This window comes from Pimephales promelas, chromosome 1, assembly GCF_988280905.1.
Source record: "Pimephales promelas chromosome 1, fPimPro1.hap1.1, whole genome shotgun sequence".
Classification (NCBI taxonomy): Eukaryota; Metazoa; Chordata; class Actinopteri; order Cypriniformes; family Leuciscidae; genus Pimephales; species Pimephales promelas.
The window spans coordinates 32,553,560-32,566,925 of record NC_142769.1 but is presented as its reverse complement, the minus strand read 5'-3'; the positions used below and the strand labels follow the sequence as shown (position 1 = coordinate 32,566,925).

Here is a 13,366-nt window from a genome sequence, read left to right as displayed (position 1 = left end):
ATATTTTACAGTGTTGTTCACTGAAGATTTGGATTAATTTCTTTAGGAACAGTCTATGCAGACGATCTGCTTATATACTGGGAATTGCTGTCACCTAGTGGACATTTTCAGTATATAAAAGTATTTGTTAATCAGCAGTTTTTTTCTTCCATGTCTCATTCTAATTCACTAGAGTGTACAACTCTTCAAACAAGTGTTCATGCACTCAAACATAAAAGGGACAACAAATTAGTTAAAATTCAAAGGATTTTTTTAATGGCAAAAAAGCTGACTTTGCTGTGTTAACAAAATTATAATTGCAACCTGCATTGCTAAATAAATACCACTGCAGTAGGATAATTTGGAACCATGCCCTCTGGTGCGAGCTACTGTGGGCGTGTTGTGTTGCCTGTTTGCTCACAAATTGGCCTATTTTCAGAGGATGCAGCAGAGTATTAGTCTGAACAAGCAGCAGGGACAAAATGCTAACTCAGCAACATTTCCCCTCAATGGGAATGCAAATAAAAAACAAGATGCAAAGCAAAACCTTTGATTAAAACTCACTTTCTGTACCAAAGTCCCTGGGCACAAAGGGAAAAAAAATCAAAACAAAAGAAAGTTTGTATTTGTGTGAGAAACTCTTCTGTAATATATTCATTCTAAAAAAAAAAAAAAACATCAATTTTCCATAAAGGGAGACCTGTGTATAAGTACATAATCTCCATGAATTTAATAATATTCAAGCAAATAATATTTTAGACTTCATAAAATAAAAAAGACTGAAAAACTGAGGTGGGAGTGCAAGCTTCATGCCTAAAAGCTGAGGGGTGTAGAATAATAAAATCAACTTTTTCAATCAGCTGCAACAGAATAAGTGTTTTAGCATGCTTATATTTGTAAACATTGTCCTGAAAGCCTTTAAAAATGATTTGAGTTTATGAAATACTTGGTGGTGTAAAAACTAAGAAAACCAAATTTGCTGATAGGGCATTAGGTTGTGTATAAAAACACTCCACCCAAGCTAAAGGCAAGTGCTCAAATGGTATGGCAGAGTAAAAACCTTGTGAGTGCATGGTTTATATTCTTCAACTGTGTCAATCATCTTTCTTGTCAGAGGTACTGTCTTCTTGTTGGTCGTCATGTGAAGCCGTACAGAAGTAAGGCAAAGTGGCGTCACAGTCTGGGTCCTCCCCCTGGAGACCCTGGTAGCGCTGTAGCTCGATGTAGGTGGTGAAGAGTTTGGCATACTCTGGGTGTGTGAGAGCGAAGGAACGAAACTCATCTGAGAGAGAAAACAAGATGGGAAAGTTACTACAACCGTGTTACTCAAACGGAAACCAAACTAATCAAGCGAGGTAACTGACGAGCATAAATGAAATTATGCAAACATGCCATGGTAAATAGATTATTTACATCAGGACAAGCCTTAAAGCCTTATTAATTTTATTTTGGACACTCTCAAGTAGGTTACTATGCAAAATATGCAGCCGATGGCCTGAAATCCATTTCCTGCGAGTTGACTCCACCATTCAAAATGACTCCCCCTCTCAAAATTAATCAAACATAGGAAAAAAACATTCAACCTTGACTAATAGATTACACATAACCACAAGCCTACACTTGAAAGTGTTCATGACTACACACACAGATATTTTTCAAGGCGTTCACATACACAGCATAGAATCATGTGCTGCTGACTGTGATGCATTCATGTGTAGAAAAAAGCCTGGGCCTCTGGGCGATGCTCTTTAATTACCTTAAATTAAAGTGGTAACTTTTGTTGGACTATTAAACATTTATCGCAATACCACAGCATTCAGTAATTTACTAGTTCTTGCTTGCCGAATGCATGAAACAAAATACAACAAGTCAAGGTTCACTTTAGCTAAGTTAAAGAAAAGATCTCTAGATAGTGATAAACCTTGGATTAGTTAAAAGCAGCTTCATGGGAAAATATTAGTTGAATTATGAAGTACTAATTGATCAGATTAAATGTTATTTGGAAGAATTATGCCTTAATAAATTCAAAAAGTGTAATAAATGTAATGCAATTTGGAATTGAGCATTCAGCCTAACACACCCTAAACTGGCACCCAAAGTTAATGTTGCCAGTGTTATATCTGCATGTGAAGTTCAGTTCAGACTTATAAGCATAGATGTAGTTTTTCAACTTTCAGAAAATCCAAACCAATTCCATCTCCTAATCTAATTTACCAAACTACACAACCACTGTCACAGTTCCTGTAATTTGAGTGTCCACAGAATATGATTATGAAAACACATGTTTTCTCACAGAAATAGCTTGACAGCCCATAGAACCCTTGGTTAAGAGTGCAATTATAAATGGTGTGTTGTTTTGTTTGCTAAATATCATACAATTCATGTTTGAAACATGAAATAAAAAATAAAACAGTATTCTCTGAATGATATAATTTCTAATATGTCTGACAGTGTTATCTCACTGTAGTAGTTGCCATTCAGTTGGTATACAGACCATAAGTTATGTGTCCTGATCCATCTGCATCAATTTCTGTGAAGAGGCTGTTGACGTTAAGATCACACACTCCAAGAGCAGAACGTATCAAAGAGCTAAACTCATCTTGTGTGATACAGTTGTCCTCATCAATGTCAAACAGCTGCAAAAAGAGTTCACAGACACAACTAGACAATCTACCTCATTTTAAACATATACATTTTGACAACAAAGCACACACGCGTAATCCATCCATATGCTCTAACTACATGAAAAATAAAATAAAATACTTTTCAACAGTAGTGATTTTCGAAAGCCACTGCAAGGTGCCAACAACCACTGACATATCAGTACTTGTATGGTTTATCTTTATAACCACATCACAAGATCTTTAACACTTCTTTAGCAGATTAAATCTTCAGTAGTACAATTTATGGATTGCATTTGTCTTCTCATAATATCATCACTTCAATTTGTAATATCATTACCTTAAACGCAGTCTGAATGACTTCCTCATTATTAGCTGGTCGGCACAGAACTGTGACACCAATGACATACTCTCTGAAATCAATGGTGCCATCCCCATCCTTCAAAGAGACACAGAAAACATATGCTTTAAATAGGCCACACTGCGAATAAAATAGAAATGCTATTTGATTCATCCAGTTCCAGAGATTTATATTGGTTGTAGGCTAAAAGTAAAGCAGATATTTGAAAGTATTTCATACATTCTTAGTGGGACTCCTATCCATATCTTATTCCACATGGCTAGTTATGGACACACTCACCCTGTCAAACAGAGCGAAAAGCTCCTGTAGAACTGGGCTGAGGGGTAGTTTGAGGAAACTGGCAAACTCCTCAACTGTGATTCTCCCACCTTTGCAAGAACAAGCTATGTTGGCAAAACTCTCCAATTCCTTCTTCACATTGTCCCATTTTAATCTGAATTTAAACAGAAAAGTTTACAAAAGTTATGATAGTCTTGATATTTTGGTGTCTATCCAAGTGAAATGGCTTGAAAGCGACTTGATTGGTTGGATGGATCGTAATGGTTTGCTATAATTGCTGTGATCTCATTTGAGTGACGCAGCAGTTAACACGTCATCAAAGAAGAAAAGACAGAGGAGGGGAAGTTAGGATGATAAAGGATATTTGAATCATTTAAAATAAAAATGGTGACTTTAAACTACTATAATTATTTTTTTATTTGGTGTAATCATGTGGGCTAAAAATATCACAATTAGGGTTGGGTATCGAGAATCGAGTATCGATTGGAACCGAGACTAACTTTTCGTTTTTCCCGGAATCGTTCAAAAGTTAAAATTTCAATTCCTAGTTTTGATATTCACAGTCCGCCGAGCGGAAGAAGAAACCGCTGAACAACACCAACGAAGAAGCGTCTACCGGAAGTGTTGGCATAACCACGCGAGTCGAACATGAGTACCTTATGTCGGCGATCCAAAGTGTGGCTTCACTTTTCTAAAAATAACGAAATCTCGGCAAAATGCAAAATTTGTGACAAAAGGAGTAGGAGATTTTTACAGAAGGAGTATTTCCTTCAGAAAGGATTATTTCCTTCAGAAAGGCCGTTGGTTAGCAAGGTTAGCTCAACTTTTTTGCCTCTTAAAAGAATCGGAATCGAGAATCGCTAGGAACCGGAATCGAAACAAGGAATCGCAATCGGAATCAGAATCGTTCAAATTCAAACGATACCCAACCCTAATCACAATACTTAATGATAAGAAGGCTATGCATTTTTAAAAAGAATATTTTTTTAATAACAGTCCTACTCCAATTTCCTGCTGATCTTGGTAAACTCCACGAGACCCGTCTCCATAGGCAGGGTCAGTTCTCCAGCTGCAATCATCAGACGGCAATCTTCATAAGTGTGGTCTGTGACCGGCAAGCCCAGAGATCTAGTAACAGAGTCCGAAATTGTGATAAGACTGAAATATTGTACTGTTCGCACATTGTAAATGTCCACCATATAGAATCTTCTAAAGACATGGAAGAATAAGTAGCAACAAGACATGCTTACACAGCCATGACAGATCTCACTGACTGAGCAAACTTGATAGGACACTTTTTCTCCATCTCAGTGGGAACTTGAGGGGGCAGAAACTAAAACACAGACACATTAAATAGAACCGTACAAATAATTTGCAGCTATATAAGATTCCTGAAGATTAGCTATAAGTTTGTCATTTGTTTTAACATCACAGTTTCTTGATGCTCTTTTGACGTGTGTATACAACAAACATGCAAAAAGCAGAGAATATTAACATGAATTATGCAAATCTTTTTTTACAAACCTCAACTTCCACTGTAGTATAAAGCTGACAGAGTGTGAGCAGCAGTAGTTTGGCCCTAAAACAGGAACTGGTGGTGAGGTTCCAAACCAGCAGCATTTCAGGAAGCATTGCTCTCTACAGTGTATGCATATGACTGTGTAATGGGGTCTGAAGACCAAGCTTATCTAAGAAAGTGATCTACAAGACTGCACATGCAGATATGCAGAGAGGATGAAAATGACAATTTACTCAGACAGAAGGCTCTCATTCTTTTTTATTTGATTATAACATTTAGCTCAATTTGTCTTCTCTTAAATGCCAATAAACCAATGAAAGCACAACTTTTTGGCTTACCAGTGTTTCTTGCAGCATTATATACATTATACTGGCATGTAAATTTGAATTCTGATGACTATTTTTGTTGTAACGCCCAATTGCAGGAGCATTTTGTCAGTTGTGTAAATGCTTTTTGTTTATGTTTTAATATTACTTACGATTTTGGACCCTGCCATGTCCACGTGACCGTGTCCTGTAAGAGCAAAAAAATTTTTGTAAAAATTCTTCTATTTTAAGGTAATTTTTTTTTTAAGGCTTGAACCCTGAGCTATTCACAGCTCGACCTCAACTGACTTTTGAATGTGGCCTTTTAACGGACAGTCCTTTAACTGCTGTGTGTAATTTTGCCAGGTGGCGGCCTAATTCAAATGCATGCTATTTTATGGTTGATTTACTTGGTTATTATGGTTATTTATTAATTTGTATTTTACATAATATTGTATTTATATGTTTTGTGATACTCCATTGTGTTTGTCAGATAGGTTTATCACCAGAAACTAAAGCATCATGAAGTAATACAAGACTTCTGTTGAATTTATACTGACCAACTTATTTGGGTATCTGATAAGAACAGGCTGTACTGGGACTCCTGGGACAAAGGCACCTATGGAGGTAAAAAGAGTAGCAAAGCACTTTTCATTTATCTTCTGTTCTTAGATTTATACCTCCTAAAACATTTTAGTATATCTACTCAACGGACAATACTATAGATGAAAACTTCATCTATAGATTTTAGAGTAGTCAATGTGCTGCTCGTATAGCAGTATATATTTACTGTCCTCTGAAAATAACTCAACATACAGCCATTATTGTCAAAATAGCTGGCAACAAAAGGGAGTACACCCTGAGTGATAGCTGTAGGTCGTTTAAGCATGCCACGTCTTATTCATGTTTATGTTTTTGTCTGCTTGACAGGACCAGACAAATGTTGTATCTTGTATTAGAGCAGTTAAAATTTGTGCTTTGAGTACAATTCTCTCATACTGACCTCTCGATGTTCAACATGGCGCATCATGACAAATAACTCTCTAAGGATTTGAGAATTAGAATTGTTGCTCTCCACAAAGTTAGGTCTAGGTCAGTCTATAAGAAGATTGGTAACACCCTGAAACTGAGTTACAGTACTGGCCAGGGTCATAGAGAAGTTTTCCAAAACGGGTTTCATGGGTCAATCAAAGAAGTTCAGTCCTCATGGTGTGCCGTCAGGTGCAGAAGCTGGCTTCAAAAAACAGACACATGAGTGCTGCCAGCATTGCTTTAGAGGTTGCAGAAGCAGAAGGTCAGCTTGTCAGTGCTCAGACCATATGTCGCACACTGCAACAAGTCGGTTTGCATGGCCGTCATCCCAGAAGGAAGCCTCTTCTGCAGCTGGCTCACAAGAAAGCCCGCAAACAGTTTGCTGATTTACTGGAGCCATGTCCTGTTGGCTGATAACACTAAACTTGTGTGGCTCAGATGTCCAGCATGTGTGGCGAAGCCCTGGTAAGGAGTGCCAAGAAAATTGTGTCTTGCCTACAGTCAAACATGGTGGTGGTAGCATCATGGTCTGGGAAGTTTCATTGAGGGAAACATGGATTCCAATTTCCAGCATGTACTGTGACATTCTGAAGAAGAACATGATGCCCTCCCTTCCGAAACTGGGCCGAAAGGCATGATAATGACCCCAAACACACCGCCAAGATGACAAATGCCTTGCTGAGGAAGCTGAAGGTGAAGGTGATGGAGTGGCCAAGTATGTCTCCAGACCTGAACCCTATTGAGCAGCTGGCTGTGGGGCGTCCTCAAGCGGAAGATGGAGAAGGGCAATATATCTAACAGCTATGAGCTCCGTGATGTCATTATGGAGGAGAGGAAGAAGATCCAACCTGTGCAGTTCTGGTGAATTCCATGACTGTATTATTTAATGGCTGTATGTTGAGTTATTTTCAGAGGACAGTAAATATATACTGCCATGCAGGCAGCACAATGACCACTCTAAAATCTATCCAAGTTTCATTTCTATAGTATTGTCCCTTGAGAAGATATATTAAAATGTTTGCTGAAATGTGAGGGGGTACTCAGTTTCGTGAGATACTGTATACTGTATATTTCAGAAAGAAGTTAAATCTCTGTCTGGTACTACATTGATCACGTATCAGGTTACAGCTATTTGACTGGTTCTCAATTGGACAATCAATGATTATCAATGAAGTAAACACTATACAAATGATATGACATGAATGAAGAAAAAAATCCATAGGTCTAACATAATACAACAATAAATATACCTCTTATCGGGTATATTAATTAAGCCTACTACAAAAACATTTCGTTTTTGAAATATATTTAATTAAATGTCAGGATAAAGTCTTAGTGGTGTGTGGAAAATTCCTACTCATAGACACAACTCTCACTCTCTTTTATGTGCTGCTGGTTTTGCTGGCCTCAGCAGACCCCATTCTATTTTCTTTAGTACACCAAAACAAACCGTCGGCACCCTGAATTCCGTGAAAGTTTATCTTCCCTTTCACTTGTATACATTTGCATTAGGGGAATTAGTTAAATGATAACAAACAACAAGATTTTCATATGGTGCAGTTCATTCACAACTTTCATTATCTACTGAGTTATGGACATTCACTACAGTATACTGTATCTGTAACATCTTAACTGGATATTAATATTGAATGTACATTATTATGTTGTCCAATATCATGAACATTTCTATATTACAAACAAACAAAAATAGACACGATCTGCTAACCTTGTTTGAAGGTAATGAGACATGATCTGTTTGTACATGTTCCTTCAGGAAAAATGAGCACCTAAAAAAGAAAATAACACCGGTATTATTTTCAGTGGTACCGTAGCTATTATGGTGGCTTAATTTTGGATGCAAATACTAAGATATTAACTAACATACAGTTTCAAATACACAGTTTGTTAGATAAAAAAAGAAGAAGGCTTCTCAATAATAAAAAAATTGGTAAAACTAATTAAACATCCACAATGTTGAAACTGGACATTGTTTAGGAACAGGACATCCTGTATTCAAGCTGAGGAAGTATGGGTCTAAGAGTAATTTCCTGCTTTCAAAAGCTGGAAAACACGTAATTTGGCTACACTTTATGAAAGTTTAATTGGTTTTAACCTTTGTTTTATTTTTGACCATTTTATAGTCACATATGATCAAATAAACAAAACAAAACTGTGGAGGCACTTACCTGTGGCCAGTGCCCCCCTGACTTTGCTCTCCGCTCAATCTCAAGTATAGTGTTTCTACGAGAGTCTGGATCTTTGCGTGAAACAAGCACTGGCTGCACACAGCGCAAAAATCCTGGGGAAAATAAAATAATCAAACAATTTTTTTAAATTTTTTAATTAGCAGATGACACAAATTTTTACCCAGACACTGTTAAAGACTTAGTTCACCCAAAAAGAACATTTCTGTCATTCATTTCTCACCCTTATGTCGTTCCAAACCCCTAAGACCTTCGTTCATCTTTGGAACACAAATGAAGATATTTTTGATGAAATATGACACATTGACACCGAACCAGCTAAGATTTTGTCTCCTGATCCAAACAATTTTTACCAGTACAATCAAATTCTCAAAGGTTTGCTCACTTTTGAGTTTACCTTGGAGTGAGAAGGGTAGGCTACTGTTTTTATTAGTGCTTGACACAAATACTATTCCGATATTGATTCATTTGGACAAATATCATGTACAGTAACTACAGTATATCTTAATTGTTCTCGAGAAAAAAAAAATCTCTGAACTAATGCTGCAAACATACAGGGAGCCCTGTTAGCTGTTATTAGCCTATTATTAAAGGTTAACAACTCAAATTAATAATAGTTATCTTGGACGTGTGAATCTGCTTTGTGTGCTCAAATACTATGTTTCACAATGCCATTTCACCATTCACGATGTGGGTAAAATGTGATTGGCACAGCTTTTCAATCGTTCTGCCGATTCTTGACGTCATACGTCAAATGGTCTGCACAGCATATTGACTTTTTTAATTTGGCGTAAGATTTACTTGGGCAGCGTGAGAGAATGAGCCAGAGCCTTATGGCGTGTGTCGCACGCCAAATGAGTGAGAGTTGACAACCCTCCAACTGTGCAGTAACCCGCACAATCTGGCAACACTGAAACTGATCAACAATGTGAAAATATTCAAACGTGAAAACTAGGGATGTCAACGATTAATCGATGATTGATTTAATTGTTGATAATACATTTAATCGATAAAACATTAGCAGGATCATGCGTGAGCTCAACCGCGAAACAGCGTGCCGGTGTGGTGAAGTGTTGAGTCCCAGTTGAGATGAGTTTATTTCGTGTACGCCTATCTGATTGGTCTCATATTGGATGGATTTGGTTAAGAATTGACGTGATCTTTAGCGCGCTCAGCTCAAACAACAATGCACAACTAATAATGACTAATAATGAATGATTGTGAATTATTTGGGTTAGATGGCATGTCGCGTTGTTCCAGGAAGAACGCGTCCACCACAACATGATCATTCTGAATGGCACGTAACTTAGTTTAAGTTCACTTGTGCATTCATGTAATTTTGTGCAGATATAATTGTATGTTTGTTTTGTATATATCTGATTAATAGGCCTATCAAATGCCTTTCTTTGAGTTAAATAAACGCTAACAAAGTGCTCAATGGTTATTCATTTAGTGCGCGCCGCTCAAGCAGAATGGACGACTAATTATAACGATGGTTAATTTGGGATTGTCATTTTACTGTACATAACATGAGAACACTATTTTATTAAATGGTTGTGAATTCATTGGGTTTAGTTGCCGTTTTAGTTTTCAGTATTCTGACAAGCACGCATCTAAGTTGGCGTTGTTGGTGACATTTTGGGTCCCACTTTATATTAAGTGGCTTTAAGTACTATGTACTTACATTGAACAATGAGTACAATGTATTATTGTGTTCCTGTTGTATTCTAAAACACTTTTGCTGCTATTGAGGTGTGATACGGGTAAGGTTAGGGACAGGTGTGGTGGTATGGGTCGGTTTAAGGGTAGGTTAAGGTGTGAGGGGAGGGTCAACTGTGTAATTACACATGTAATTACATCAATTAATTGTAGCCATAATTACATGCTGGAATTTTAAAATGTAAGTACAATGTAAAAACATGTATGTACACAATAAGTCCATTGTATCAAATTATTAATTTCAATGTAATTAACTAGTACTTAAAGCCACTTAATATAAAGTGGGACCACATTTTGTATTTGTAGTTATATTTTTATATTAAATGATTAAATTATTTTATCAATCACATCAAAACATTTTACAATCCTACGAACCCTTTATTTAAATAAAAAAAATCGTATTATTCTTATTAGCAGCATTTCCAGACCCTGTAATGCTGTTTGCCATTAATGCTAACGATTAATCGATTAACTGATCATTAATTTAAACGACGATCGATCATGGGAATTTGTGAAAATTGACATCCCCAGTGAAAACGTTATCAATTTTTTTTGCATTGCATTTGCTTTTTGTGTTCCTTTTTGTATAGACCAATATTGATGTAAATAATTAACCACACTGCTTACTGCCAAAGATTGGTGCTTCCAGGGACTCGGAGCGGGATACAGAAGAAGGCAGTCCAGCTTCAATACAGGCGATGGCATCAAAGAAAGAAGAGTGAGGAGCCACAACTAGAATGGGGGCCTCTGCACTGCTGGCCTTCTTCCCCTTCACCACCACCCTGAAACCCATCCCGAAGAAATACATCTGGCCTAGAAAGGTCATCACTTTTTTGTGCAAGAACCTGCCCACAAACACATATACAAGCACACCAAACATCAGGAATCAAAGTGAGTAATGACTTTGATTATTCAAAAATACTGACACATCCACACGCACATAAGTACAAAAAGCTTGCTTTAAATTTGACGGCTTTGACATGGTGTGCTCATCAGGTGTCAGATCAGCATGTTGTTGCATCATTCAAGAGAATAACCACATCCCTCCAACAGCCGTACTGCCTCCTACGCTAAGACTAAATTAATCTGATCAGTGTGGTCAGTCCAAGTAGAAACAAGATACAGCAAAATTAGCAATTTCTCAAGAAACCACGTGGTCTGTTTGACAGAGAAGCATGAATTAAACAGAATGGAAGGCATCAGTAATGCACAACATATTTGCAACAGCTGATATGCAAACCACAAATGTTACATTACTAACTCGCACTTCTATTATTGATGCAGAGGAAGCAAACACACAAAGAAATAGACTCCCACGCACACAAGCCCGAACAAATCATTAAATTGTAAGAGGTAGTGTTGTTAAAGTGCTGTGCTGTCAGGTTTAGTTAGCAAGTCAGAAGTGTTTTAAAATGGTTTAAACAAGCTGTAGCATTAAAAAGGTCTATTTTAATCTTGTGCTGATTTGTATCTTAAGATTTGTGATATCCTGTAGGAGGTGGACTGTCTGTGTGTAACGTGGGTGTACAAGGAGTAGTATGTACCTTCTCCAGCCAGTTATGGGCTCCACCGCTCCAGACAGAGACTGTCTGAATGTTATCATGGCAGAAACTGGCCACATGATCATTAGAACAAGAAGCAAGAAAATGGCACGGAGTGGCACAAGGATGATTCCTAGTAGAAAACACTACACAAAGACATAAGAGGAAAAATAGACACAATCACACAATAAGTCAAAGAAATCTACACAAATGACTTTCTATGTTTCTATTCAAGGCATCCGCTAACATGGGAGCAGCGATTCAACGTCACAAATGTTTCTATGGGGACCTTTTAATACTGTGATGTAATCGTTTGAAGGGGAAAGGAATTAATGAATTTTTCTAAAATAACTAAATAAAACAAAATCAAGATGTAAACTGAAATTATACTCACCCACCTTCAAATAGCTATTAGAGTTCTAGTGCTGTTAATTCATTTAAAATACTGATGATTTCTTTTTCTAAACATAAATTGATAAAAGCATATCTGTCATAGTTACCGCAGAAATACCAAAAATCTAGTATCATAAAAGGGGGGTGGGGTGCAGGTGGGGTTGAATATTGTGTTGAACAATGGGCCTTCAGGTCAAGAGGACAACTGACATAGCAAGTAAACTAGCTACTTTTAAAAACATCAGTGTCAGAGGTCTTGACCTTCGTGGTTGTATGAATACAATACAATGAATACAACAATTACCAAACCACAATACAATCATTTTTCACATAATCTATTCAATAGATCTATCGATTCAATTGTATTGATATTGACATGCATTGTAGTAAAAACATTTTTTTTTATAAACTAATTTTAACAACTGTAATAAATTCATAAGTGTAAATAGGCTGCTCTCTCTTCAATACTAGATGTTGGGCTCTTGTTACAGCATGATTTTCCCTCGTTACAAACAACATGTAACATAGTTTTGACCCTTTCTACAGCACAGGAATTAGTAATAAACAGCATTTAGTAATAAACGTTTTCTCAATTAAAAAAAAAAAAATGTTGACAGTATTATTTGCCAGCCCTGTTTCCCAAGTTATTGCAAGACTTAAAATAAAAGACACTTAAAAGAGCTCATCCAATACGTAGCTTAGAGGGAAACAAGCAAATAAAATAAGTTGACACATTAAAAGGATGAAGAGCTGAATGACCTCACTGAAGAATAATAGCCTATTGACAGAGACAAGTCATAAATTGAGATTATAGACTCACTTTGATTTTATCGGCTTTAGTTAACTTAAGGTCGTGCACGAATGGGTTGATGACGGCGGGCAGCAGCAGGGAATGCTGTCTGGGCAGCGCGAACACTCTCTGCGTAGACATCTTCACTCACCAGTCATCACAGCAATAGAGTCTTCATGTGTCAAACCTCTGAACGTATGACGCGCTTCTTCCTCATTTTCACAAGCGCGCGCCACCTGACACTCGAGCGGTCAGCGGATGTTTCACAATCAGATGAGATAAATCATAACGGCAAGTTTGTACATTTCAGACGAGTTTGGAGGCAGCAGACAGAGCAGAGTTTCTGTTCGAGCACTAGCTGACCCAAAATATGCATAATGGTCAAAGATGGTTTAGAGACAAGCCCCACCTCTTATGGACATAATCCTATTCAGACTTAAGGGCTAAAGGTGCCCTCGCTGTTTTTCTCTACAGGAAAACCGTTTGAACAAGTAGCGACTCGTTTTACCGGACAGGACACACGTCCAAATAAAATTTACGAGCTGAGAAACATTTTCTCTATTTCAGCGAATTCATGAGTACAGCAGTAGTTGGGCGGTCTGGATGTGGAATCAGTGATTGTT

At 37.3% G+C, this 13,366-nt stretch overlaps 1 protein-coding gene across 1 annotated transcript; it reads right to left on the bottom strand.

Annotated features, from left to right (window-relative positions):
- Positions 1 to 232: 232 nt before the first annotated feature.
- Positions 233 to 13,365, bottom strand: lpcat2 (lysophosphatidylcholine acyltransferase 2). The gene is made up of 14 exons (XM_039688623.2): positions 12,774 to 13,365; positions 11,564 to 11,706; positions 10,647 to 10,864; positions 8,283 to 8,395; positions 7,823 to 7,883; positions 5,625 to 5,683; positions 5,238 to 5,272; positions 4,765 to 4,819; positions 4,491 to 4,573; positions 4,243 to 4,368; positions 3,241 to 3,394; positions 2,941 to 3,039; positions 2,474 to 2,615; positions 233 to 1,261 (listed from the first exon to the last, which is right to left on the bottom strand). Exons 1-14 carry the CDS (start codon positions 12,882 to 12,884, stop codon positions 1,074 to 1,076), a joined length of 1,587 nt encoding a protein of 528 aa, XP_039544557.2. The 5' UTR covers positions 12,885 to 13,365; the 3' UTR covers positions 233 to 1,073.
- Between the last annotated feature and the right edge of the window lies 1 nt (position 13,366).

Excerpts from the sequence above, each read along its gene's own strand:
- lpcat2 (XM_039688623.2), bottom strand. The coding sequence starts at position 12,884 with ATGTCTACGCAGAGAGTGTTCGCGCTGCCCAGACAGCATTCCCTGCTG. Across the intron at positions 11,707-12,773 it reads CTAAAGCCGATAAAATCAAA|TGTTTTCTACTAGGAATCAT; the intron begins GTGAGTCTATAA and ends GTCTTTGTGTAG. Across the intron at positions 7,884-8,282 it reads CAGGGGGGCACTGGCCACAG|GTGCTCATTTTTCCTGAAGG; the intron begins GTAAGTGCCTCC and ends TTTCTTTTTTAG.